Source organism: Carassius carassius, chromosome 45 (assembly GCF_963082965.1).
Source record: "Carassius carassius chromosome 45, fCarCar2.1, whole genome shotgun sequence".
In the NCBI taxonomy this organism is placed as follows: Eukaryota; Metazoa; Chordata; class Actinopteri; order Cypriniformes; family Cyprinidae; genus Carassius; species Carassius carassius.
In genome coordinates this window covers 6147936-6174978 of record NC_081799.1, presented here as the reverse complement: position 1 = coordinate 6174978, position 27043 = coordinate 6147936, and the positions used below count along the sequence as shown (strand labels likewise).

The 27043-nt window shown below is 37.1% G+C and overlaps 1 protein-coding gene across 4 annotated transcripts in view; it reads left to right on the top strand.

Moving 5' to 3' along the window:
- The window catches only part of tjp2a (tight junction protein 2a (zona occludens 2)), a 39128-nt gene that overhangs the window by 10734 nt on the left and 1351 nt on the right, over positions 1 to 27043 (top strand). For 2 of the 4 annotated variants that reach the window (XM_059538819.1, XM_059538816.1), the window contains exons 2-22: positions 304 to 421; positions 8505 to 8558; positions 12049 to 12173; positions 12845 to 12947; positions 13058 to 13745; positions 13825 to 13928; positions 15120 to 15273; positions 19855 to 19966; positions 20701 to 20819; positions 20940 to 21039; positions 21342 to 21492; positions 21620 to 21728; positions 21801 to 22020; positions 22227 to 22411; positions 22910 to 23005; positions 23101 to 23180; positions 23255 to 23465; positions 24011 to 24111; positions 24302 to 24523; positions 26351 to 26452; positions 26523 to 26792. In XM_059538819.1, the coding sequence (XP_059394802.1) occupies positions 8514 to 8558; positions 12049 to 12173; positions 12845 to 12947; positions 13058 to 13745; positions 13825 to 13928; positions 15120 to 15273; positions 19855 to 19966; positions 20701 to 20819; positions 20940 to 21039; positions 21342 to 21492; positions 21620 to 21728; positions 21801 to 22020; positions 22227 to 22411; positions 22910 to 23005; positions 23101 to 23180; positions 23255 to 23465; positions 24011 to 24111; positions 24302 to 24523; positions 26351 to 26452; positions 26523 to 26792 (3297 nt within the window). In that variant the 5' untranslated portion in view covers positions 304 to 421; positions 8505 to 8513. Of the gene's footprint in view, positions 1 to 303; positions 422 to 1917; positions 2050 to 4855; positions 4921 to 8504; positions 8559 to 12048; positions 12174 to 12844; positions 12948 to 13057; positions 13746 to 13824; positions 13929 to 15119; positions 15274 to 19854; positions 19967 to 20700; positions 20820 to 20939; positions 21040 to 21341; positions 21493 to 21619; positions 21729 to 21800; positions 22021 to 22226; positions 22412 to 22909; positions 23006 to 23100; positions 23181 to 23254; positions 23466 to 24010; positions 24112 to 24301; positions 24524 to 26350; positions 26453 to 26522; positions 26793 to 27043 lie in introns of those variants that run through there. The other 2 variants (XM_059538818.1, XM_059538817.1) reach the window with 2 other exon arrangements.

The following is a 27043-nucleotide window of genomic DNA, read 5'->3' as shown; positions in this document are numbered from 1 at the left end:
TGTCAGGCTAAGCTACAAAAAAAACATACTGCATGATCAGGTATAACTGCAGGGTTAGACAATTTATTTACATGCACACACACACTAACATTTAGCTATTAACAGATCAACTTGAGTACTGTGTATACTGTCATACTGACTTGTGGTTATGTGATTAGGACTTGGGCTGTGTGAGAAATAATGTATCGCGCTCAGTTTTACTCTGACAATATCTCTAGATATATCTGATTTTACAGTGACTCACATTGTTTGTTGTTGTTGAGTCTGTGATCAGTGTTATTAACTAAAAATGTCTTTTTACAGTGACCAGTCCAACCAAATAGAGTTATTCCGGTCACGGCGTTCCAGAAGGTTTTCCTTGACCCACGAAGCTCAGTATCTGCGACGCCTCTCTGCTCCCAGCTATCCGGCTCTTTTACAGGTACTACACACTAAATTTCTCAGGAAGACATATAGTGATTATTCTCCATAGTGATGATTCAAGACATATAGTGATTATCTTGCCCGTGGTGACATGTATTTTGAAATGCTATTGTATTGTATGTTGTTGAAATATACAAATGCACTAAGATTAAAAAAATATTTTTTAATTGTTTACATGGTTATTTTTTATCATTATTATATATAGAATATTTATATTTATCTTTGAATTGTTAATCTTATACAATATTTTTTATCTTAATTATTTTCCAAAATATAAAATTTGTTTGCCATTCACAGTAGATATATATTTGTTTGCTTTCAAATATAAAACCTTTTCTTTTTAATTTCTCTACTTACCTCAAGAATTAAGAGGAACATACGTCATTGTATTTTTAAGAGGAAGTTTAAAGAGAAGTTCTGCTATGATTTGACACAATTTTGTAATGCTGTTACATCAATAAGATCTCTCAGGCATATCCACCCTTTCACATAAGAGAGACCAAACCAGTGTATTTAAAAAAAAAAAATTCTAGTATTTGTAAAAAATACTATTGTTGGTTATATTATTGACTTTTGAATGCCAATGATAGGATTTTTTTTTTTTTTACTAATATTTCTTTTACATGCACCAGTGTCTCTCTTTCTGTGTCTGTGTGTGAGTGTGTGGGCAAATGAATGAGAGAGAATCATCTCAGTCATTTAACATTAATGCATTTCAGATTTTATTATTATATGTATGGTAATACTATTGTACTTTTTTTGGGCCAGTGTGGTCACTTTTTAATGTGAAGTTATGTAACTTACATATTAATAGTCAGTTCCAGCCTGATTATAGATGAATTTTAACTGGAGCATCTATATTTGCTTGTTTGCTGTTAATGCCCTTGTTTGGGAGCCTTTTAGGCTCGTTGTGAAATATAAACCTCCAGGGTGCTTATATTAATTATCAAGTGTTTGGAGCGACAGCTTGATAAAATGCTCGAGGAACGCTCTGGTAGTTATGACCTTACACTATATCTCCAAGTAAATCTCATCCCTTCCGAGCAGAAAATACACAAGTTCTACAGTGGGGAAGATTTGACTTATGAATATTAATTACGTACGTTACGTGTCTGGAAGCTTCAGTACGGTTGCTAAGTAATGCCAGCGCGTCCTAATTGATATTCATGAGCTTAGCCGGAATGCAAATAGATTTTGGACCCGTCCATGATTGTGCCTCATAGGGTTCGCTGTGAAAGAAATACAGTATTGCTCGTTGTTTAATTCATCGAATCATGTTTAACCATCTATAACGGTAAGGTAAATCCAGTTTAATGTGAATGAATTAGTATTAATCGCACATTCAATAGAGGTTAAAGATGATTGTATATCGTTACCGTCCCCAGTGAGTTAATAATGGTTCGTTCGGGATTTACAGTACAACAGTTCAAATGTTAAGGCGCTTGTGTTGTCGCTATTCAGACGCTTCTGAGTTATTGCCCATACGTTTTATTTACTCTCCATGAAACATTAAACCATTTCTTTCAAGTAAACATCTTGACTTTACAGTTTAGTGCAGTTTGCGAGATGCCCGTGGTTGTGGAGAGGCGGCTCTTTCTGAGTACAAATGTTAAGGACATTCGTCATGTGAGTAACTTACTGTAAACTCGTTCAATTCGCTTATTTTAATTTCACAGAGAGTGGGTTTGAACTTAAAGTCTGTTTTCTGAGGTACACACTTGTTTCTGTTACTGTCCACCTCCTCCTTATAATACCAATCAATAGCGATGGACATAATGTATCTAAACGTCAATATACATTTACATTATGCATTAAGCAGACGCTTTTGTCCAAAGCGACTTACAGTACAGTCAGGCTATACATTATTTATATATATATATATATATCAGTATATAACACGTTATATACAAACCAGATTATAAGGACAACTATATCTGTAACTATCAAATGTTTAAACCGACTAACGTCAATTACTTAGCATTTAAATATCGTGAAATACTACCTCTGTTTAAAAAAAAAAAAGTTAAGTACACACTGGAGGATTATTTTAATTAATATTTTGTTTAAAATGATAGCACAAGCAGTTTTAGGGAACATAAGCTTCTGGAAAGCTAATGTGTGTGTTTTATTAATTATTTAATATTGTTTATAATCATGATTATTTAATATGGAGGAAAAAAAAGGAATGTAATTTTTTTTTAAAGTGTCACCAGCAGAGGGACCAGCTCACCAGTCTTACATTAAAATCATAATCTTTCACAACCTACAACACTTCATAAAATTAAATTATTTTAGCTGATGATATACATCTGAAATGATTTTTATATCACTCTCTTGTCCATTAGTCTTTCTGTTTTTACACCAAACCGAACCATTCCCCCCTAGAGCAACTCAGAAGAGCTCAGTTGTTTGTTTGTTTTTTTCCTTCGCCTTCTGTTTACACTTCTTTACCCAAACCTGGATTGCATTTATGCTTTTTTCACATAATGTTCATCATACAGTAAGTCTCGCATGCATCATCTGAAATGAGACTTTTACATGTTTCACTAGAAACATACAGTATATATTGGTGCTTGGATTGACTGATTTCAGTCTTTTTGAGGGACACAGACAGCTAAAGCTGCTTATCTATAATTCAGAGTGAATTCGGTCTGCTGCTGCTGTCTGCACTCTTGTGCTTATCTAACAGCAGACTGCATACAGTTCAGTACGTTTTCTGATGGCTCAGCAATGGTATACCTTGCTTGATTGAATTGCAAATGCTTTAAATTTTAATCTACAGTTTCTACAAAAGTATGAACCCTTTTGTATTATTTAGATCATGCATGTAAATTGATGATTTTTGCTTCTGTTGTTTTTTTATTCTTGCTGCACAGAAATGTCCTGCCAGTATGATGCTGTCAAATGAGGTGTTTAGTATCACCGCTCAAACACTTTTAGCTGTCATAAGACCAGGCAGGCAGTGTTTCTCTGAATTGTTGACTTGTGCTGTAGATATCTTGTTGCCTTTCTGTGAAAGTCCTATTTTTTAATGATTGTCCTGCAGCACAGTCACTATTCTTTATTTATTTATTGCATGGTCAGTTTTGGTAGAAGGTCAGTTCTGGTGAGATTCACAGTTGTTTTTGATCACACACAGTCATTGATAGTTTTCAGATAACTAATCTCAGACGCTGTGATTGCTCATTTGACCTCATAAGTTGTTCTGTTTTGCTTGTAAATGGCAGTGCTGTATTGGACAGGGGTAATTATTCAGAGTTCACATTTGTCTGACTTTATTTTGCATGGTTTCAACAAATGCATGGTTTCAACAAAAATATGAAGCCGCACAACTGTTTTCAACATTGATAATAATCAGAAATGTTTCTTGAGCAGCAAATCAGCATATTATAATGATTTCTGAAGGATCATGTGACACTGAAGACTGGACTAATGATGCTGAAAATACAGCTTTAATCACAGGAATAAATTACATTTCAAAATATATTATTGTATTTTTAATTAAATAAATGCAGCCTCAGAGACTTTAAAAATCCCACTGACCCCAAACTCAATTATTCTGGAGTGTTTCTCAATTGTCTGGATACTTGATACATACATAATAAATAATGCATTTACAAAACTATTTTCAAGCATTTAAGAAGAAACTATTAAGGTCTCTAAAATCACTAGTTAAACCAAACTGAATCACATTCACACATCTCAGGTCCCTTACAAGGTCTCAGTCAGTCTACTGTCGTGGTGTTGGACTGTTGTACACTTTAATCATACGAGCTCAGTTACAGTGAGAAATCACTTCTTTGACATCGTTCATCAGTAATCTGTTCTGGTTATAACAGTAAAGAGATGAATTGAGGGCAGCTCATATGCCACACGTTAATCCAGTCCTGGATGAGATTTGAGGTTAAGTTAGAAAGCCTTTATAGATCAAAGAACTTTATGATGTTTAGTACTGCGCAGTTGACTAAAATAGCTCTATTATAGTGAGGCATTTAATTCGCAAATCAGAAAATAACTTCAAACCCTATAATCCTGTAATTTAAAAAGTGATAAAAATCACTGTGAATCTACCAGTCCCTCTTTCACGTTCAAAAGCTCATCTTGCAAAAAAGAAATCCCAATCCAAAAGCATCGGCGTTTTGAAGGTGGCACTTGCCTCCCTTAAGCCACGAAGAGCTTTTAATGTCAACCCAGACAGAGCCGTATCATTTGATGAATTGAAATGAAATTTTAATTTAATAGCTCAGCACTAGACAGCATCTCGCCTGGCCCATTTTTTTGCGCCGTGGGTCGCTGTGGACGGTGGGATTTGCACAGAATGTAGGCCAGCGGCATCAGACTTACGTCAAAGGCAGACAGATGCATTGTGCCGAGGGGTGATGTGCCTTGGCCCAGAGACTCTGTGTTCACGGGAGAGGTGACAACATGAAGACGGTCCTCTCGCTGCACAGGAAATGGGCGCACACCATCAAGGCCATCCGCATCCTCCAGGGCATCGTAAGCACGATTCTGCTCTTTCCCTGTACAGCTTCACCTGTTCATGGCTTACACAGTCTGGGTGAAGTGTAATGTTTTGGTTTGGTTTGGTGTGGTTAAGTTTGTTTATTGTGACCATATGTTTAGACTTTATGGCACATTGTTTGGTAGGAGTGTATAGGAAGGAAACTCTTTAGGGATTCTTTACTAAACAGTGCCATGCATCATGGCAGTGTAATATGTTTTATGTTGGTAAAATGTATAATTACTGATCAAAAATCTACTATATACGAATTATTACGTTTCTTGACTCGTTGGATTCTTTTTTTGTCATTGATACATTGCAATACATTTTTTGTTGAAGTACATACATTTTATAATTTGATGTAGAAATTCATTTGAGATTGCAAAGGTTTAGGAATCGGTTGAAAAGTTTTCTCCAAATTTATGACACTGTGATGAAGAAAACAGGTGGTGATGTAGTTTGATTTCTGGGTAGATGTTATTTCTTTTTTTAGACAGGCATTAGAATCAGTGATGTATGGAATAATATTGCGGACATTATTCAAAAGGCATTGCAAATTGTATTTGCAATTGCGTTTTCAATTTGTGGACGCATAAAATGTGACATAATCCAAACGCAAATGCAAATCGCGCATTACCGTTTTCATTTTCGATTAAGTGAACGCAAAGTGTCTGCCAAATTTAAAATGGAAATGCAAAGTCCGTTTGCAATTGTGTTTTCCATATCTTACGAGCTATGAGCCTGTCATATTTAAATAGCAATATTAATTACCACATTTGCCTTTTCACTCTCTCTGCACTGTGCATGTAAACTGCCAAAACTCAAATGGAATCGCAATACCTTTTGCATTTGAATTTCCAACTTCTACACGGAAACCTGTCAATCAAGTGACAGGGGTGGGGCGATTTTATTGGGCGTGTTTGCATTGGGAAGTGACGATTGTACTAAAATGTACCATGTTTTTACTAGGGTAAATATGAGTTAACGATAGTGTTTATAATTAAGCCACAGTAGCCACAAATGTACAGTTGTCTGAGACGTTATGAAATGTTCATTAATATCATGAACCATAAAATGTAGTCAGTGTTCTGCTATTGTTTATTTTCATAATAAGTAAACACAGGCCACAAGTTAAGACGGTCACAGATCCGGTGCTGATTCAGTGTAGCTTGGTAGCTGAGTGGTTAGTGACTGTCATCTCTAACGGCATACTATCTTTTAGCGCGTGTTCGAAACCCGGGCCAACACAGACTTTCTTTATTTTTTTGTTTATCCTACTAACTTCAGCCGCTGATTTCGGACTTGCATCCTCAGTAGTTCAGACTTTGTGCATTCGACTCGGGAGTGTGATGTCTGCCAGGACGCAGGTCCGGTAATTCTGCAAACAGCAGCGTACTTGATAACATGTCAGCTCGCCTTGACTACTGCAATTTTCCTCACTGTATGATCGCCCGTTTGGCGGCTGAAGTTAGTAGGAGAAACAAAAAAATAAAGAACGTCTGTGTTGGCCGAATGGGAAAAACATTTTATCTTTATCTCAAGTGTATGGAATAATATCGCGGGTAATCCCGGGTTTCGAACACGCGCTAAAAGACGGTATGCCATTAGAGATGACAGTCACTAACCACTGAGCTATACTGAATCAGCACCAGATCTGTGACCATCTTAATGTGTGGCCTGTGTTTACCTATTATGAAAATAAACAATAGCAGAACACTGACTACATTTTATGGTTCATGATATTAAAGAACATTTCATAACGTCTCAGACAACTGTACATTTGTGGCTACTGTGGCTTAATTATAAACACTATCGTTAACTTATATTTACCCTAGTAAAAACATGGTACATTTTAGTACGATCTTCACTTCCCAATGCAAACACGCCCAATGTGGCAAGATGGCCCCACCCCTGTCACTTGATTGACAGGTTTCCATGTAGACGTTGGAAATTCAAATGCAAAAGGTATTGCGATTCCATTTGAGTTTTGGCAGTTTACATGCACAGTGCAGAGAGAGTGAAAAGGCAAATGTGGTAATTAATATTGCTATTTAAATATGACAGGCTCATAGCTCATAAGATATGGAAAACACAATTGCAAACGGACTTTGCATTTCCATTTTAAATTTGACAGACACTGTGCGTTCACTTAATCGAAAATGAAAACGGTAATGCGCGATTTGCATTTGCGTTTGGATTATGTCACATTTTATGCTTCCACAAATTGAAAACGCAATTGCAAATACAATTTGCAATGCCTTTTGAATAATGTCCGCAATATCATTCCATAGTGATGAGAGTGATTAAACACTTAAGCATCTTTGTTGCTTTAGAAAAATGCTTTTGAACTTTAACAATTGCTCAGTGTGCTTTTGCTGTTCATATTTTTAGTTTGCGGTGGCAACAAGTGGAACATGTTTCCAAACTTTTGCCCATGGCTGATTTTATCCCCAACACTTTTGATGTAGTTCACACAGCAAATATTTACCATTTTACATTTTCGAGCTGAATTTTCATTTTATTAATGTGAGCTGAAATAAGTGGTGATCCAGTGCTGGAATTCGTTTTATCTGTTTTCCTGTTGTGGTTGTCCATTCTCAGTTTTCCACAATTGCAATTTTGGTTTATTCATAAAAAGTAGTTCTGACAAAAGATTAATCACGATTAATCAGATCCAAAATAAAAGTTTTTGTTTACAGAATAAATGTGTGTGTACTGTATATATTTATTATTTATATATAAATACACATATATGTATATATATATTTAATATATTTAAGAAAAATGTTATATTAAATATTTTATATATGTTGTATATTAAATAGAATTATGTATAATATAAATACACATGTAAATATTTTCAAAATATGTTGTATGTGTGTCTTTATATATACATAATAAATATACTCTGTACACACATGTAATCATTCGACTGCACTAATAAAAAGTACATAAAAAAATAAACTAAAATATTAATTTTAATATGCAAGTAGGGCAGTACAGAACCCAATATCCCATGCTTTCCAACTACAAACATTACCACTAGACCAAGGTTATGTTTGACATTCAATCCAGTTTTTAGCCTGAGGAGATTAAAGAGCAACAATCATAATCACCCGGCGTGCACACGGGCGGATGAAAAGGCGTTTGGCGGCGCAGGACGTCACGTGGCTCTCAGACTGATGCTGAAGACTGCGTTTAAAGTGTTTCACTCACTGACCAGCCTTCCTCTTAAAATAATTGCTTTCAAGTAATGCAGTCTTTTTATTTTAAAGGGGTCATGCCATACATTTGTTAATCATTTTATTTTTTTCCTAGCAGTCCACATATGATGGCATTTTTAATAAAAAAAATCTAATATTAGATCAGTAATTATTTGTGGTTGAATATAGACATATTTCAGGTCTGTCACTGAGTAATCAGATGAGCTCATTTAAATCTGTTGGAAGAGAAACACTCGTATAGTTTTTCACTGTGGCAGCACCACGCTGCAGATTTTGCTCAGGAGATCACTGATATCTGCTGTAACTTGACTCTGTCCATCACTGTGTTACATATAAACCTGTTCTTACTGTTTCAGAACCCAGTCATGGAGGAGACGGTGTGGGAGCAGTACACTGTGACCCTACAGCGGGTGAGTTATATATAAACTGTCACTATATACTATATACTGTCACTTTTGATAAATTCAATGCATCCATGCTTAACATAGTGCTAGAGGTTCAGAAAAAATAAATAAATAATTATATATATGTATATATATATAAGACAGTACAGACCAAAAGTTTGGACACACCTTCTCATTCAAAGAGTTTTCTTTATTTTCATGACTATGAAAATTGTAGATTCACACTGAAGGCATCAAAACTATGAATTAACACATGTGGAATTATATATGGAGTTATATACATAACAAAAAAGTGTGAAACAACTGAAAATATGTCATATTGTAGGTTCTTCAAAGTAGCCACCTTTTGCTTTGATTACTGCTTTGCACACTCTTGGCATTCTCTTGATGAGCTTCAAGAGGTAGTCACCTGAAATGGTCTTCCAACAGTCTTGAAGGAGTTCCCCGAGAGATGCTTAGCACTTGTTGGCCCTTTTGCCTTCTGTCTGCGGTCCAGCTCACCCCTAAACCATCTGGATTGGGTTCAGGTCCGGTGACTGTGGAGGCCAGGTCATCTGGCGCAGCACCCCATCACTCTCCTTCTTGGTCAAATAGCCCTTGATGCCTTCAGTGTGACTCTACAATTTTCATAGTCATGAAAATAAAGAAAACACTTTGAATGAGAAGGTGTGTCCAAACTTTTGGTCTGTACTGTATATATTAGTGCTGTCAAAAGACCCGGTACTTCGGTACCAAGTCGGTACTAAAAATTTTTAAATGTGACGGTACCAGGTTTCTTTAAGTACCGGTAGTACCGAGGTCCCGTTCAAACCCGGTTCAGCGCTATGATTTCCGCGAAGCAGAAAACGAGGACGGAATCTCAAAATCCAGTCATTAAAATGAAACTTACATTTTAATATGGACAGTCATGGAATTTGTCAAAGTCATCATAAATTAATCAAATCAAATCTCCATATGGACCAGTATCTGTAAATGTTAAGCCGCAAAAGTTGTTTGAAATATGAATCTGTGTTCTGCGCATCTCTGTTTGAATTAATGAATGGCTGAGACGTGCGGGTTTGTTTACTACATAGACTGAAGCGCATGACGCTTGCATTAATTGCTCTGTAACCTCTTTGTGAAAGCGCACGACTCACCGTCGCTTTACTGACAGCGCTGTTTCTCACACATGCAAAGAGAGAGAGAGCGAGAGTCTTACCATGCTGAATCGACACGCTATATGTAAACTATTCTTTGTTGTCTTCTCCTGTCAAAATAATGGAGTTCATTTAGAATTATTCATATTCATTTTAGAACAAGCAGAAGACATACCGGTTTCTCCGGTAGTGGGCGGAGCTAATGCGCAAATGGCAATTTCATTGGCTGGCGCTGATCTCTTACCATCCCTGTTTTGATTTCAGCAAATCATTTTGACCGAACGCAGACAACGTGATTAATATTCATGAACCCAGCAGCTCATCAATTCATAGTGCATTGTATATACATTAGTATGATAGTAGAATTAGTAGTAGTATTATCTTTTAATAATAATTAATATGATCTATTACTATTTTTTTACAGAAACCCTCAATGACCAAAAATATCTTAAGCATCACCACCAGTCTTAAGTTCAGTTAAAATGACAAATATGCATTCATTAGGCCTAAAAGTAAATTTTTACATAAAGGCATTGTGCTAGAAATATTACTATTATTTAGTAAAATGTATGTGATACTGCTACTACTGTTGAAAAAATGTATAAAACTTTATTTTTTAAAGAAATAAATCTCAATATTTCTTCCATGTTTTAATTTTAATAGAAAATCCCCTTTATTTACTAAAAATAAAATGTTTAAATTTCATAAATTAAAAGACAAATTAAATTTGGGTGAAACTTGTTAACTGTTTTTCATAATTATATAACTTGTAGAAAAACTTTAAACACAATTGTAAATAAGTATAAAGAATGGCATTGTTTTTTTTTTAGTGCTAAAAAGTCTTTTTTTTTTTTAATTAGCATATTTTTGTGTTTTGCTTTGGTACCCAAATTGGTACCAAGAACCGTGGATTTTCACTGGTATCGGTACCGAATACTGAAATTTTGGTACTGTGACAACACTAGTATATATATATATATATATATATATATATATATATTAGGGCTGTGCGATTAATCGAAATCAGAAAAAAATCATGTGTGCATGATTTCTAAATCGCTTTATAGCACGATTTTACGACCTCCCGCAGTATGTTATCTGAACCAATCAGGATGCAGCGCGCCTAAGTGGAGCGCGAGAACAGAGCAGACTGGGCATATGCCTAACTCCAGGTTCACACACACTGTCTGTGATGCGTAGCCTTTTTTTTTTCTCTCGAGCCCATGTTATCGGATCAGAACGTTCACACTGGACGCAGTAAAAAGTTGAGAACAGAAAGGGTTATAAATAGAAAGGTGCGAAAAGATTTAATATCTTGCGCATGAGCACAGAGAGAGTTGTGAGTGCACAGGACACAGGTTGAGCGAGAGGAGACACATTGTAAGGAAACGTGTATCTGAGCCTTAAACAGCCTATGAGCCGAGCACGCACGTCTGGTTTTGTTAACAGAGCAAAGGAAATCTGCGTGCGAGCGGATAGATTCTCGTGCATTATTTTAATGTGCTTTCGCGTTACAATAATGCGCTCTCATTGTTGCTTCTGAACCACGTACACATAGCTTACTCTATACGCACTGCAGACGGAGTACATGTGAAACTTGGGCAATAAATATATTGGGCAAAACATATAACACCTGAGGCACCGCTACAGTGAGCTTTATGACCAATGCATGGCAAAACAAAAAACAAAAAAACAAACATCCCTGAACACGGGTTTTATTTTATTTTTTTATTAAAATTTTTTGCCATATGTCTAGAGACTTGTTACAACTTTTGATAAAGCTCTCATTGGTTTTCTTTTGGAAATATGTTTCAAATGTATACTGAATGCATTTATTACTGTAAAGCATGTCTGTGTGTGTCAAAATCGCGATTAAAATCGAAATTGCAAAATTGATCAAAAAATCGTGATAGGTTTTTTTCTGTCCATATCGCACAGCCCTAATATATATATAAACCCCTTTTTTTTTTTTTTTTTACATTTCTGCACCTCTAGTACTACTAGATTTACAATTTAATGGTTTGGGGTTAGCAAGATATATTTTTGGATATATATACTTTTTTACTTACATTTAGCATGGATGCGCTCAGTTTATCAGAAGTGACAGTAGAGACTTTAGCATTGTTGGTGAACATAAGAGACGTCATAGGACTGCCTATGCATAGGTCCCGGGATCTTGTGCAGCGCCCCTGTCTAGAACTTTCACTAACATATCCAAAATATCAGGAAAACATAATTTTGGGGTTACTTGCTAATTAGTCATTGCTGCCTGTACATCTACATGAATTTAAAGTGATTTATTGTTGTAAATTAATAACTATGGTTTCATGCATAAGATAAAATGCAATCTTTATTAATAGGACTCCAAGATGGGCTTTGGCATTGCTGTGTCTGGAGGGAGGAACAACCCAAACGAGGAAAGTGGAGAAGCGTCAATTGTCGTATCTGATGTGCTGCAAGGGGGTCCTGCAGATGGCTTGCTATTGTAAGCTCTGAAACAACATTAAACACATCCCAGCCTTTTTCATGAGATTTGCTAATCCTAAAGTGCTATTTGAAGTAGAAAAGCTATTGTAGGGTTGACATGAAAGCAACATTTTTGAAGTAAAGAATTATTCTCAATACCAGTTTCCACATCCCCAAAAAAATTCAAATGCTAATGGATGCACTAATTTGATTTGAAGAAATAATAAAAAAATATATAAGTAAAATAAGAATAAAAACATTAAATATAAATATTTGTATAAATTAAAGTATAAACATTATATTGATTATTATGATTCTGTTACATGATAAAAGCTAAACATTTAATATTGAAAAAATAAGTGTATATATAAATATGAATAACAAATTACAACAATGGCATGCATATGTATCTTTCAGATATTTTACACAGTACACAGTCAGTAAAAAAGATGCAAGATAACAGTTATAAGCAATTGACAAATAAACAATTTTTTTTTATTTTGGATATTCAGCTTTATTTTTATTTTATTTTTATTTCTTTGCATTGCATTTTATTTGTTGTCTGCCAACACTGTTATTCAAGGTTTTATTTATGCTGGTACTTTTGACATTCCTAAACTGTTGGAAGGATTGAAGTCACTTTCTGCCATGTAAAGACATTTCCTAACAGTGTTTCATGCTGTTGTTCAGTGAAAATGACAGAGTGATCCAGGTCAACAATGTGCCCATGGACGGTGTTCAACACGCCTTTGCAGTGCAGACTCTCCGCAAATGCGGCAAAGTAGCCAAAATCGTAAGTGAAACCTTTTGAATTGTTTGTCATTTCAGTTAGAACTTTATTGACCATGTTTGTAAATCACTGGCAGTTGAAATCAGAATTTAATTGTCCCCATCCTTCATCAGACGATAAAGCGATCAAGAAAAATTCCCGTCAGTGTGACAAAACGTGCCGCGTCCCCAGACGGCCGCGTCTTTAGTGGCGATTACAATGACGACTATGACCACGACACGCGCAGCGTCTACAGCGGCCGCAGCTACCCTGATCGCGATGTGAGTTACGCAGACGAGCGTGATCGTGACTACGAGCGCAGCCGCGGGAGGAGCATGGAGCGCGGCCTGAGCCCCGACAGACAGCACAGACGAGATGGCAGCCGCGGCCGAACGCTGGACCATGAGCGCAGCCCCGACCGCCGCTACCGAAGCGACCACAAGCTGGATCGCGACCACAGTCCGGACCGCCGCTACCGAAGCGATCGCGCACTGGACCGCAACTACAGTCCGGAGCGACGCTATCGCAGCGAACACAACCTGGACAGAGAGCGGAGTCCGGACAGACAGTACCGCAGCGACCGCACACTGGACAGATCACATAGTCCTGAGACGCGGTACAGGCCTGAACCGGCTCCGGGATACAGCAGAGAGAATCTTGCCAGCGACCACGAGCGCAGGAGGTCTGATCCAAGGCAGAACGAATCCATGAAGAGGAGTAACAGTCGAGACCGGCTGGATCACTCGCCCTCGCCACCACAGCAACTTGAACCCCTGGAGAAGCCACTCAATGTTACTCTACTAAAGAACCGGCCCAATGACGGTAGATACGCACTGCCTACGTTTATCTGTTTCAGCCTGCGGCCAATCGTCTAACGTGATGTTTTCTCATATCTGTCCAGAGTATGGCCTTCGTCTTGGCAGTCAGCTGTTCATCAAAGCAATGACGAGCACTGGCCTGGCATCCAAAGAAGGCAAACTACAGGAAGGTGACATTATTCTGAAAGTACGTCTCTTGAACAACCACTCTGAACACAACTCAAAATTTGTAGCATATATATACAAAATATATAAGCTTATGGCCTAAAATATATAACTTTATAATAACAACCATTCACATTCAGAACTGCTTATCAACCACATCACAGTGCATATCCTAGCATATTGCATGCATTTTGGACTAGCAAGCACTTCCCTTTTTCCTTTTTTCCCCATGTTTTTGCTAACCAAGCAACTGTTTAATGCACACCAAGGCTGCATTTATTTGCTCAGTACAATACAGTAAAAACTGTGAAATATTTTTACAATTTAAATGAATTGTGAATTTTGAAAGTGAATTTTGTTAAATAGTCATTTATTCTTGTATTCAACTTGAAAGTTGTATTTTCAGCATCATTGCTCCAGTCTTCAGTGTCACATGATCCTTCAGAAATCATTCAAATATGATGATTTGCTGCTCAAGAAACATTGGTGATTATTATCCTGATTTTAGTGGAAAAGTTCAAAAACTTCAAAGGAGGAGCATTTATTTGAAACCGAAATTTTAAATTGTGTCTTTACTATCACTTTTGATCAATTTAATGCATTCTTGATCAATAAAAGTATTAGTTAAATGTGACCCTGGACCACAAAACCAGACTTTAGTGTCAATTTTTCAAAATCTAGATTTATACATCGTCTGAAAGCTGAATAAATTGTTAGGATCTGACAATATTTGGCTGAGATACAACTATTTGAAAATCTGGAATCTGAGGGTGCAAAAAAAATAAAAATACTGAGAAAATCACCTTTAAAGTTGTCCAAATAAAGTCCTTAGCAATGCATATTACTATATTTACGGTAGGACATGTACAAAATCTCTTCATGGAACATGATCTTTACTTACTATCCTAATGAATTTTGGCATAAAAGAATAATCGATCATTTTGACCCATACAGTGTTTTTTTTTTTTTTTTTTTTTTTTTTTGGCGTTTGCTAAATATACCCCAGCGACTTCAGACTGGTTTTGTGCTCTAAAAAATGTGTTCTCATGTTTTTTCACACACATGCAGACACACAGACACTGTAGTGTGGCTACAGAGAGGTGTTTAGAGATGCCATCAGGTCCTAAAAAAAAAGAACTTACTGACCCCAAACTCTTTTTTTTCCCTCAAATTTGTTGTACTTTATTTATTGATATTTACTTCCATGTGTCAGATTAACGGTACGGCCACAGAGAACCTGTCTCTGAGCGACGCAGGGAAGCTGATCGAGAAGTCTCGTGGGAAGCTGCAGCTGGTGGTGCAGAGGGATCGCAGTAAGGTGCTCATCCGAGTCCCACCCATGGCAGACAGCGACTCAGAAATAGATGGTGAGTACATCAAAACACTTTAAAATGAACAATTACAATTTGTCTGATTGGACTGAAGCCCTCTTTCATTTTGCCACGGTTGCATTTCATATGAAAACTTAAATTTGGGATGGGACATATCAATACTACCCATATCATATTTTTTTGCATTTTCTCACTATTTTGCTTCAGTACTTAACGTTTTTGCATCATTATATTTTATTAAATTAAAATATTTAACGGACAATAATTCATACTGATTGTTTGTATATATATCATTACCTTGTGACATATGTAAAGTATAGTGATGCAGGACTCCAAACTGAGACTAAAACAGTAGCATTTGCACCATAAATACTAAATTGCGGGTTAAGTTTTTGCTGATGTCACCACTGGTGACTAGGCCTATGTATTTACATGTTATCACTTTAAAATTTGTGTGTAATAACTTTTTTCCTGATTGGTTTGGGATCACATTTTGAACAAACTAAAATGGGTAAAGCTGTCAGCTGTGTGGATATTGGCAATATCGTTAACAATTCTCGTTTATAATCATTAATAATATGGCTTCTTAAGATCCTACTGTAGGTCTATGCTGTTGTCTGTTATTGTGTGAACTTCATTATTTGAAGCACACTTGTCTTCTAGCAATCGCAAAAAGCTTTGTGCTTTGTTACTTTATAATTAACAAAGTATCAGCTTCAAAATTATTCCAAATTCATAACGAAATTTAAACAATAAATACAGTTTTGGTGCTCTTTATTGCTGCAGGTGCGATCGTGAGCCTCAGTTCAAGCAGCATGTGAACCTTGCATACCTTTCTCTTTACTACTAGAGCACATGAATTAAAATCAAAATGTGAGCTGTTTAATAAGAGAGCCTACAGTACATTTTCAAACTGTGGAAAATGTGTAAAGCTTGTAAACATTGCAATGTAATATACAGGTGCTTCTCAATAAATTAGAATGTCGAGGAAAAGTTAATTTAATTTATTTCAGTAATTCAACTCAAATTGTGAAACTCATGTATTAAATAAATTCAGTGCACACAGACTGAAGTAGTTTAAGTCTTTGGTTCTTTTAATTGTGATGATTTTGGTTCACATTTAACAAAAACCCACCAATTCACGATCTCAACAAATCAGAATATGATGACATGCCAATCAGCTAATCTACTCAAAACACCTGCAAAGGTTTCCTGAGCCTTCAAAATGGTCTCTGACAATCATTGACACCCTTCACAAGGAGCGTAAGCCACAGACATTAATTGCCAAAGAAGCTGGCTGTTCACAGAGTGCTGTATCCAAGCATGTTAAAAGAAAGTTGAGTGGAAGGAAGACGTGTGGAAGAAAAATCATGCACAACCAACTGAGAGAACTGCAGCCTTATGAGGATTGTCAAGAAAAATTGATTCAAGAATTTGAGTGAACTTCACAAGGAATGGACTGAGGCTGGGGTCAAAGCATCAATAGCCACCACACACAGACGTGTCAAGAAATTTGTTGAACCACAGACAACGTCAGAGGCGTGTTACCTGAGCTAAGGAGAAGAACTGGACTGTTGCCCAGTGGTCCAAAGTCCTGTTTTCAGATGAGAGCAAGTTTTGTATTTCATTTGGAAACCAAGGTCCTAGAGTCTGGAGGAAGGGTGGAGAAGCTCATAGCTTGAAGTCCAGTGTTACGTTTCCACAGTCTGTGATGAATTGGGGTGCAATGTCATCTGCTGGTGTTGGTCCATTGTTTTTTTTTTAAACCAAAGTCACTGCACTCGTGTACCGAGAAATCTTGGAGCACTTCATGCTTCCTTCTGCTGACCAGGTTTTTGAAGATGCTGATTTCATTTTCCAGCAGGATTTGGCACCTTCCCACACTGCCAAAAGCACCAAAAGTTGGTTAAATGACCATGGTGTTGGTGTGCTTGACTGGCCAGCAAACTCACCAGACCTGAACCCCAGAAAGAATCTATGGGTTATTTTCAAGAAGAAAATGAGAAACAAGAGAGCAAACAATGCAGATGAGCTGAAGGCCACTGTCAAAGAAACCTGGGCTTCTATACCACCTCAACAGTGCCACAAACTGATCACCTCCATGCCACGCCGAATTGAGGATGTAATTAAAGCAAAAGGAGCCCCTACTAAGTATTGAGTACATGTACAGTAAATGAACATACTTTCCAGAAGACCGACAATTCACTAAATGTTGTTTTTTTATTGGTTTTATAAAGTATTCTAATTTGTTGAGATAGATAGTGAATTGGTGGGTTTTTGTTAAATGTGAGCCCAAATCATCATAATTAAAAGAACCAAAGACTTAAACTACTTCAGTCTGTGTGCACTGAATTTATTTAATACAGTCGTGGCCAAAAGTTTTGAGAATTACATAAATATTAGTTTTCAAAAAGTTTGCTGCTAAACTGCTTTTAGATCTTTGTTTCAGTTGTTTCTGTGATGTACTGAAATATAATTACAAGCACTTGATACGTTTCAAAGGCTTTTATCGACAATTACATGACATTTATGCAAAGAGTCAGTATTTGCAGTGTTGGCCCTTCTTTTTCAGGACCTCTGCAATTTGACTGGGCATGCTCTCAATCAACTTCTGGGCCAAATCCTGACTGATAGCAACCCATTCTTTCATAATCACTTCTTGGAGTTTGTCAGAATTAGTGGGTTTTTGTTTGTCCACCCGCCTCTTGAGGATTGACCACAAGTTCTCAATGGGATTAAGATCTGGGGAGTTTCCAGGCCATGTACCCAAAATTTCAACATTCTGGTCTCCGAGCCACTTAGTTATCACTTTTGCCTTATGGCACGGTGCTCCATCGTGCTGGAAAATGCATTGTTCTTCACCAAACTGTTGTTGGATTGTTGGAAGAAGTTGCTGTTGGAGGGTGTTTTGGTACCATTCTTTATTCATGGCTGTGTTTTTGGGCAGAATTGTGAGTGAGCCCACTCCCTTGGATGAGAAGCAACCCCACACATGAATGGTGTCAGGATGCTTTACTGTTGGCATTGACAGGACTGATGGTAGCGCTCACCTTTTCTTCTCCGGACAAGCCTTTTTCCAGATGCCTCAAACAATCGGAAAGGGGCTTCATCGGAGAATATGACTTTGCCCCAGTCCTCAGCAGTCATTCACTATACTTTCTGCAGAAGATCAATCTGTCCCTGATGTTTTTTTTGGAGAGAAGTGGCTTCTTTGCTGCCCTTCTTGACACCAGGCCATCTTCCAAAAGTCTTGGCCTCACTGTGCGTGCAGATGCGCTCACACCTGCCTGCTGCCATTCCTGAGCAAGCTCTGCACTGGTGGCACTCCGATCCCGCAAAAAGCCATTTTTATGCAACGCAATGATGGCTGCACGTGTTTCTTTGCAGGTCACCATGGTTAACAATGGAAGAACAATGATTTCAAGCATCACCCTCCTTTTAACATGTCAAGTCTGCCATTCTAACCCAATCAGCCTGACATAATGATCTCCAGCCTTGTGCTCGTCAACATTCTCACCTGAGTTAACAAGACAATTACTGAAATGATCTGAGCAGGTCCTTTAATGACAGCAATGAAATGCAGTGGAAAGGTTTTTTGGGATTAAGTTAATTTTAATGGTAAAGAAGGACTATGCAATTCATCTGATCACTCTTCATAACATTCTGGAGTATATGCAAATTGCTATTATAAAAACTTAAGCATTAACTTTTCCAATTTCCAATATTTATGTAATTCTCAAAACTTTTGGCGACGACTGTACATGGGTTTCACAATTTGAGTTGAATTACTGAAATGAATGAACTTTTCCAGAACATTTAAATTTATTGAGAAGCACCTGTACATTTACCTCTGAATAGCCATTTGGTGTCCATAAGCTCATCAGTCAGATAGAAAAATAACTATAAAGAGGAGCATTTTGCTATATATATGCGCTGTTGCATTTTAATATTTTTTGACTTAACCTGTTGTCTACATGATTCAACTCCTATAAAATTGCATTTTACTAATTAAGAAAAACAGACTGAACGTGTGAAAGACATACACTCTTAAAAATAAAGGTGCTTAAAAGGTTCTTAACAGAACCATTTTTGGTTCCACAAAGAACAGTCCAGTCAAAAGCTCTTTAAAGAACCATCTCATTCTGACCTTTTTATAATCTGAAGAACCTTCTTTCGCCACAAAGAACCTTTTGTGAAATGTAAAGGTTCTTCACATGTTAAAGGTTCTTTATGAAACCATTTAGACAAAAAACTTTCTTCTATAGCATCGTGAAGCACCTTTATTTTTAAGATTGGGATTTATTTTTTTTTGGATTTGGGAGGATTACATAAACCCTACCCATAATCCAAAGTTTATGAAAAATGTCATTTTATAAACTCTAGTGAGAATTGTACCATGTTTTGGAAGTTGTTTGTTCATGTTCTTCTGGAAATCTATAATAATTTAAGATGTAGGATTGAAGGAAAACAAATCTGGTTTTAATCAGCGTGTTTTACATTTCTCAGGTCTAGGGATTCAAACCTTTGAGACTTTGGTGTAGAACCCGTCATGCACTGTGCCAATAATGGTGATTTAAAGCAGGTGTGATGGCGACATGTTGTACATGTGTGTTTCAGATATCTCTGAGATCGAGTCGTACCGCTCTTATTCTCCTCCGGAGGACCGGCGGAGTCATCCCTCAGACCTCTCCTCACACTCCTCTAATGAGAGACTGCAGGACAAAAACAGGTAACACACTGCCTTGAGAATCCAGCTGTCACTAATGACTCTTCACTAACGCCGGAGTTACTAGAACACTTTACAATAAGGCTCCAAGCACTAATATATTAAATTAATTAATTTATTCTAAAGCATTTATTATCTTAACTAATGTTAATTGTAAAATTAACTAATACATTATTCAATTCAAAAGTTGTATTTGTTAATATTATTTAATGCACCTGAGCTAACAATGAACAGTTGCTTTGTATTACCTAACAGATTAATAAATGCTCTAATAAATGTGTTGCTCGTTGTTATTTAATGTGAGCTAATGCATTAACTAGTGGAAACTTATTGTAAAGTGTTACCAAGTAGCTAGTTAACTTCTCAAAAGTTAATAATTTAAACTACAGTCAAGCTACCCTTTAAAACAAACACTGATGCTGCAAGTTACTAGCACAAAGTATTTACATTAGCCAAATTAGAGAAATTTCAGAAGGTAATAATGTGCATATTAGATCATTTAGTTAATAATCAGAGCATAAAAACAATGAGGAACTGAATTTAGGTGAATTTATTAAAATCATTTATGTGGATGCAACTAATAAAATTAGAAAACTGACAAATTTATGATACAACCTGATACAGAAGCAGAAGCACGATTGAATGATTTTCCAAATGAACTGACAACACATTCAACAGAAAGGTTACAAAAGCCAGTGCAAATGGAGTATGTTATTATTATTTTCTTCTGTTGGTAGAGATGAGCCTCCCAAGAGACTGGCTAAAATGGGAGCGATGCCGACTCCGTTCAGAGCGGCGCCGGTGGAGCTCCCGCCTCCACCTGTGGAGAAAGAAGAGCCTCGTAGCGAGTCTCCAGGTACCACAGTAACCCTACTGAAAACTGAACTATTTAATGCATACACGGTCAGTTGCACCATGTAGAATCAGAAGAATAGAAGAAACAGATGATGAGAACAGGGTATTTTTATGTATTCAGCTCCTGTGGTAAATGCTGCTCCAAAAAGTGTTCCAGTGAAAGCCAAGCCTCTGCCAAAGGTGTCCCTGCGGCCCAGTCTGGAGGACCAGGAGATATACGGGTTTGTACCAGATTCACTCTTGGCTTTAAATTCTAATTATAAGATAAACCTAAAAGCTGTTCATTTTATTTGGTCTATAGTAAAAAAAATATATATTTGATGAAGGGATTTAGTTGCAGACAACTCGGCAAAAATATTCACCAATGGACTATTTAATTTCAGTGTCCATTTTTGACTTAAACATTTGCAAGCTATATTATCTAGAGACACACCTTGACATAAAAGAATCCCTTTTTACACTTTATTACTCCTTGCTGATATATTTAGACAACTTTGTGGTTCTAATGAATAATCTCCCACAGCCCCAACACTGTGATGGTGCGCTTCCAGAAGGGCGATAGTGTTGGCCTGCGTCTCGCTGGAGGAAACGACGTGGGCATTTTTATCGCAGGCGTTCAGGAGGACAGTCCTGCAGAGATCGAGGGACTCCACAACGGAGACCAGATCGTGAAGGTGCAACAGCACTGGCTCTGCATTTTAATATAGTAATATTAATATTAATATAATAATATAGTGTGCATTTATCCATCATACATTTTCCCACATTGTCCAGTGGTAATCAGTTTTTCTTCCCCTGCAGGTGAATAATATGGATTTCAGAGGAATTGTCCGGGAAGACGCAGTCCTGTATTTACTAGAGATTCCCAAAGGAGAGGATGTGACCATTTTAGCTCAAAGCAAACCTGATGGTACTTCAAAACATACTGATGACTTTTGAGGAATAGAAGAGATGTGAATAACTCTCGTTTGCTTTATTTCAGTGTATAAAGACATCCTGGCATCTGGACGAGGTGATAACATCTTCATCAGAACTCATTTTGAATATGAGAAAGAGCTCCCTCAGAGCTTGACCTTCTCCAGAGGAGAAGTATTTAAAGTGGTGGACACCCTGTACGACGGAAAGCTGGGTAACTGGCTCGCCATCCGCATGGGCAAAGACAATCAGCTCCTGGAGAAAGGCATCATACCCAGCAAGAGCAGGTGAGACATGAAATACACAGTGCCTTAAAAGTTCTTACTTTTACTGTATTTATTAAGTATTGCTAGGAGGAAAATTTTACATGAAATCAAAAGTGACCCTCTGAAATGACGTTTGCTGACCTCACCTAGTCTGTTATTTCATGTTGATATCAAAAGCTCATTATTTGTAAGGTGTCCATGTGATCATGTTATTTGCATACTATCAGAGCGGAGCAGATGGCAAACGTTCAGAATGCACAGAAAGGCGCTGCCAATGACAGAGGAGACTTCTGGAGGCTGAGAGGTCAGAGAGCAGCCAAGAAAAAAGACCTTCGCAAGAGCAGAGAGGATCTGAGCGCTACACCGGTCACCACACGCTTCCCAGCCTACGAGAGAGTGGTGCTGCGGGAAGGTGAGCCCAGCATGCATTGCTTCACCTAACATGCATTTCTGTTTAAATATATATAAAGAGTGATTTGGGGCTAAATAAATAAAAGTTTTAAAAAGTAATCATTTTTTATTAATGAATTCTACAAATTTATTTATTTATTTTAAGAAAATTGAATAAAATTTTTATTTTTGGTGCTTTTTCACTAGAGGCTCTCAAACCTATAAAAACAGCAAGTTTAAAAATTATATGCATTTTGTTCATTTATACATGCCTTTTATTTATGAATAAAGGATTTTGTTTAATCCTATAAAAAAAATGATTTATAATTTTGAGTTGATTATTCAAGGCACTCGATGTGTTGTGTTTAATACATTTAATAAATATATATTTTTGGATTTGTTTTAAATACATTTTAAATACAATTAATATATATATTTATTTGTATTTTTTTTTAAATGTCATTTCAGTTACTTAGCTTGACGTGTTTATGCACTAAGTGTTTTCTCTCTGCCCCTCCAGCTGGGTTCAGGAGACCTGTCGTAATATTCGGCCCTATTTCAGATGTGGCCAATGAAAAACTGAGCAATGATCTTCCAGAGGAGTTTGTCACAGCAAGTAAGCCATTCACCACTTGTGTGAAAGATCTCTTCTTCTATATTGATGTGTAGTTATGGATCAGGTGTTTGATCTGTGTTATTTTCCTATGACAGAGACCGAACCGAAAGACGCGGGCTCAGAGAAGTCGTCTGGTGTTGTGAGACTCAATACTATTCGTCAGATCATCGAGCAGGTAAACACAGTCACCGTTCTGAGATTATAACAGAAATTCATCAACATCTAAGAATATTCTTTTCTTGTTCCTAGGACCGACATGCTCTGCTTGATGTCACCCCGAAGGCTGTGGACACCCTGAACTACACCCAGTGGTATCCCATCGTCATTTTCCTCAACCCAGACAGTAAGCAGGGGGTGAAGACCATGAGAAACCGTCTGGCTCCCGGCTCCAACCGCAGTTCACGCAAGCTTTACGAACAAGCAGTTAAACTGCGCAAAACCTGCTCCCACCTGTTCACTGGTCAGTCTGATGAGCCTTTCCTCAGAAAATGTAGAGATTACAGTCATACAAGATCCATTTGATTCTTTCCCCAGTTCTGATTTATTTATTTATTTAGTTTATTTTTGTTCTATTTTTATGGTTCAATTAAATGTTTGCAATCAATAAAGAGGTCTAAATAATTTAATGTAATTTAATAACAATTTATTAAAAGATTAAGAAAAGTTAGGGCACCATGAAATGAGTTTTATTCTTCTCAAATTGTTTTCCTTTTTTTTCCATAGTTTTGGTTTAAACTTTAATCAATTCAATTAATCAGTTGAATTCAAGAAACTTTAACAACTCAATTTATTGACATTTTTACAAAAATGGTGCCCTATATATATATATATATAAATTGTTACTTTTTCTCTTTTTTTTGGCCAACAAAGTGCTACACAACAGAGGTTTACTGTCAGGAATTATAATATTACTATAGAAGAAAAATTAAATAAAATTATAAAAAATTATATTTCTTAAAAAAAAAAATCACGTTATAAAAGTCTAAATTGTGCTTCCCTGTGCAGCTAGCGTTGATCTGAACTCTTCCCATGATGCCTGGTATGGAAGTCTCAAGGATGCTGTACGAGAACAGCAGGAGAAAGCTGTGTGGGTCTGTGAAAGCAAGGTAAGCGTAATACATGACACAATTACTAACAACTGGGCTTCATTTCATGGATTTGTATTTCCTTAAACAAAACCGATTTTCTAATTGAGTTTATAATGCTAGTTAATGCCTTGCCAGCCTTAACTGACATCATGACCATGACAACATGACCATCATGAGACGTTTGAGAGGTATGTGTGTTTGACTCCAGCTTGATGGGTCTGAGGAGGACCTGGAGCTCCATGATGACCGTATGTCGTACCTGTCGGCCATGAGCGCAGACTACCTGAGCATGGACAGCCGTCTGACCAGTGACTACGAGGACACGGCGGATGAGGGCGGCGCGTACACAGACAACGAGCTTGACGAGTCCACCGACGAGCCACAGCCGATGTCAGCCATCAGCCGCTCCTCTGAGCCTGTTAGTGAGGAGGTTAGTGTGATGTGGGAACTACCTTCCTGTCATTTGACCACAGTCACGAATGGGATTTAAAGGCCGTGTTGCAGGGTTCATTTTTCAACGAATTTGTGCAATTTGCTTGTTGGTAATAAACATTTAAACTGTTATCCATTGTATTTTATGTTGTTGGGTATCACAAAATGGAATATAATACGAAAAAGTAGGTACTATCTTACAGCGGTTTGCAATGATTCTCCTTCCCCCACAATGCATTGCATTACGCCACGTTGGGGAGAGAATTTACCAAAGCCCGCCTTGAGAGCATTGAGAGTGACTAGAGAGGGACGAGTAGTAGACGAGAGTATTCAGATAGCGCAGATTATAGATAAATACATAGATATAGATAGACAGATAGATAGATAGACAGATAGATAGATAGATAGATAGATAGATAGATAGATAGATAGATAGATAGATAGATAGATAGATAGATAGATAGATAGATAGATAGACATCAACCAACAGCGACCAAAACGCACCCACTTCCCTTCAGCACAAGCTTTTCAGTGCAGTTTCCATGGGACAGCACCGCCCACACAAGCACCTGCCAAACACAGCGACACACACGCGGCTACGTTTGCAACAGCATTTTCACCGGATGAAGAGATAAACGCTTAGAAACACCCATATAGCTAGCATGATGCCTTTTATTTCTAGATGACAAAGACAAAATTTACCAGTACTATGACACTATGACGAAGGTTACCGGTACTTATCTGAACTAACGTCACTAGATATAAAGAAAACGTTGATTTTTCACTCTGTGCTATTCAATGAAAGTAAAATATATATATATATATATATATATATATATATATATATATATATATATATATATATATATATATATATATATATATTAGGGGTGTAACGGTACGTGTATTCGTACCGGACCGTTTCGGTACAGGGCTTTCGGTACGGTGCACGTGTGTACCGAATGACACATAAAATACATAAAATGTTTTATAACATTTTTCAAGGCAATTTTCCAACTATAGCAAGACTTCTTGTGAATAGTGTGAAGTTTTTTTAATGACGGTCATAAAAACATAATGTTTTTACAAGGATCCAGTCTGTGATGTAATTTTATGTTTCATGATAAAAATGACTTCCTCACTGGCAGACCTGGCAGGAAACATGTTTTCTTTTCTTGCATTATCCTTTTTATTTTTATTTTTTAATAATAATAACATTACTTTGCACTGCTGTCAAAAAATTGGGGTTATGTTTTTTTATATATATATATATATTTAATATTTTATTTAGAAAGGATGCATTAAATTGATCAAAAGTGACAGTAAAGACATTTGTTATAAAAGTTTTCTATTCAAATAAATGCAGATCCACTTCAGTTTCCGATAAAATATTAAGCAGCAAAACCATTTTCAATGTTAATAACAATCAGAAATGTTTCTTGAGCAGCAAATCAGTATATTATAATGATTTCTGAAGATCTTGTGACACTGAAGACTGGAGGAATGATGCTGAACATTTTTTAATTTTTTTTTAAATGGGTAGTTTCAATTGTAATAATTTTATAACAGTTTTTAATAATCATCATATTTTAAAAAACTTGTTTTAATACAGCCTTGTTGTCCATAAAATTTAAAAAATATAGTAGTAATAATAGTTATAATAATAATAACACAAAAAATGCCAAAAAACATTTTTTTCTTTCCAAAGAGTTGTTATATCAAAGTAAATTTTAATTCAGTAATTAAAAACTTGTCTGTTGTAGGTCTGCATAATTTTTTTAAATGACTTAATGCTACATTTATCACTTTTTCCACTGTCACGCAGAGACCCATACCTGCTCCTCATGAGCGTGCAAAGAAAGCTGCGAGCAGAGAGGTGCAGCGGGACCCCAGCCCGCCTCCATCATTTGTCCCTGAACCCCCGAAGGTGAGTGTTTCCCAGACCTCATCACTCCTCACAGACAGGAGCTGAGCTCAAACAGCTGTTGTTCCTGCAGGTGCGGGCAGCTTCACGTCCTGCAGACTCTCGCTCCAGCAGCACAGTCAGCAGTGACGCTCCTGTCAGTAACAAACCTCTTCCACCGCCGGTAGCCCAGAAGCCCAGCTTCAGCTCCAGGACGGGCCCCACAGACGACACGACCTCCAGCGACCCTCTCGATGACCCCGCCAACCGCACCTTCCGGGGAAAGGTGAAGGCCTTCGAGCAAATGGACCACCTGGCCCGGGCCAAAAGGATGCTGGAGCTGCAGGAGGCGGAGCAAGCGCGGGTTTGTGTCTCATCTCATTCACACAATACACACCAGCTTCTGTGTCTCTCACAGCAGGAACATCACAAACACTGTCCACCAATGTCATATTGCACCCCAAATCACAAGTACAGATATATTCTGAATAAACAATATATATATATATATATATATATAACTTTTTTAATTTCTATATCATTCATAATATAATGATATATACACACACACACACACACATATTTATATATATTAGTGGTGGGCCGTTATCGGCG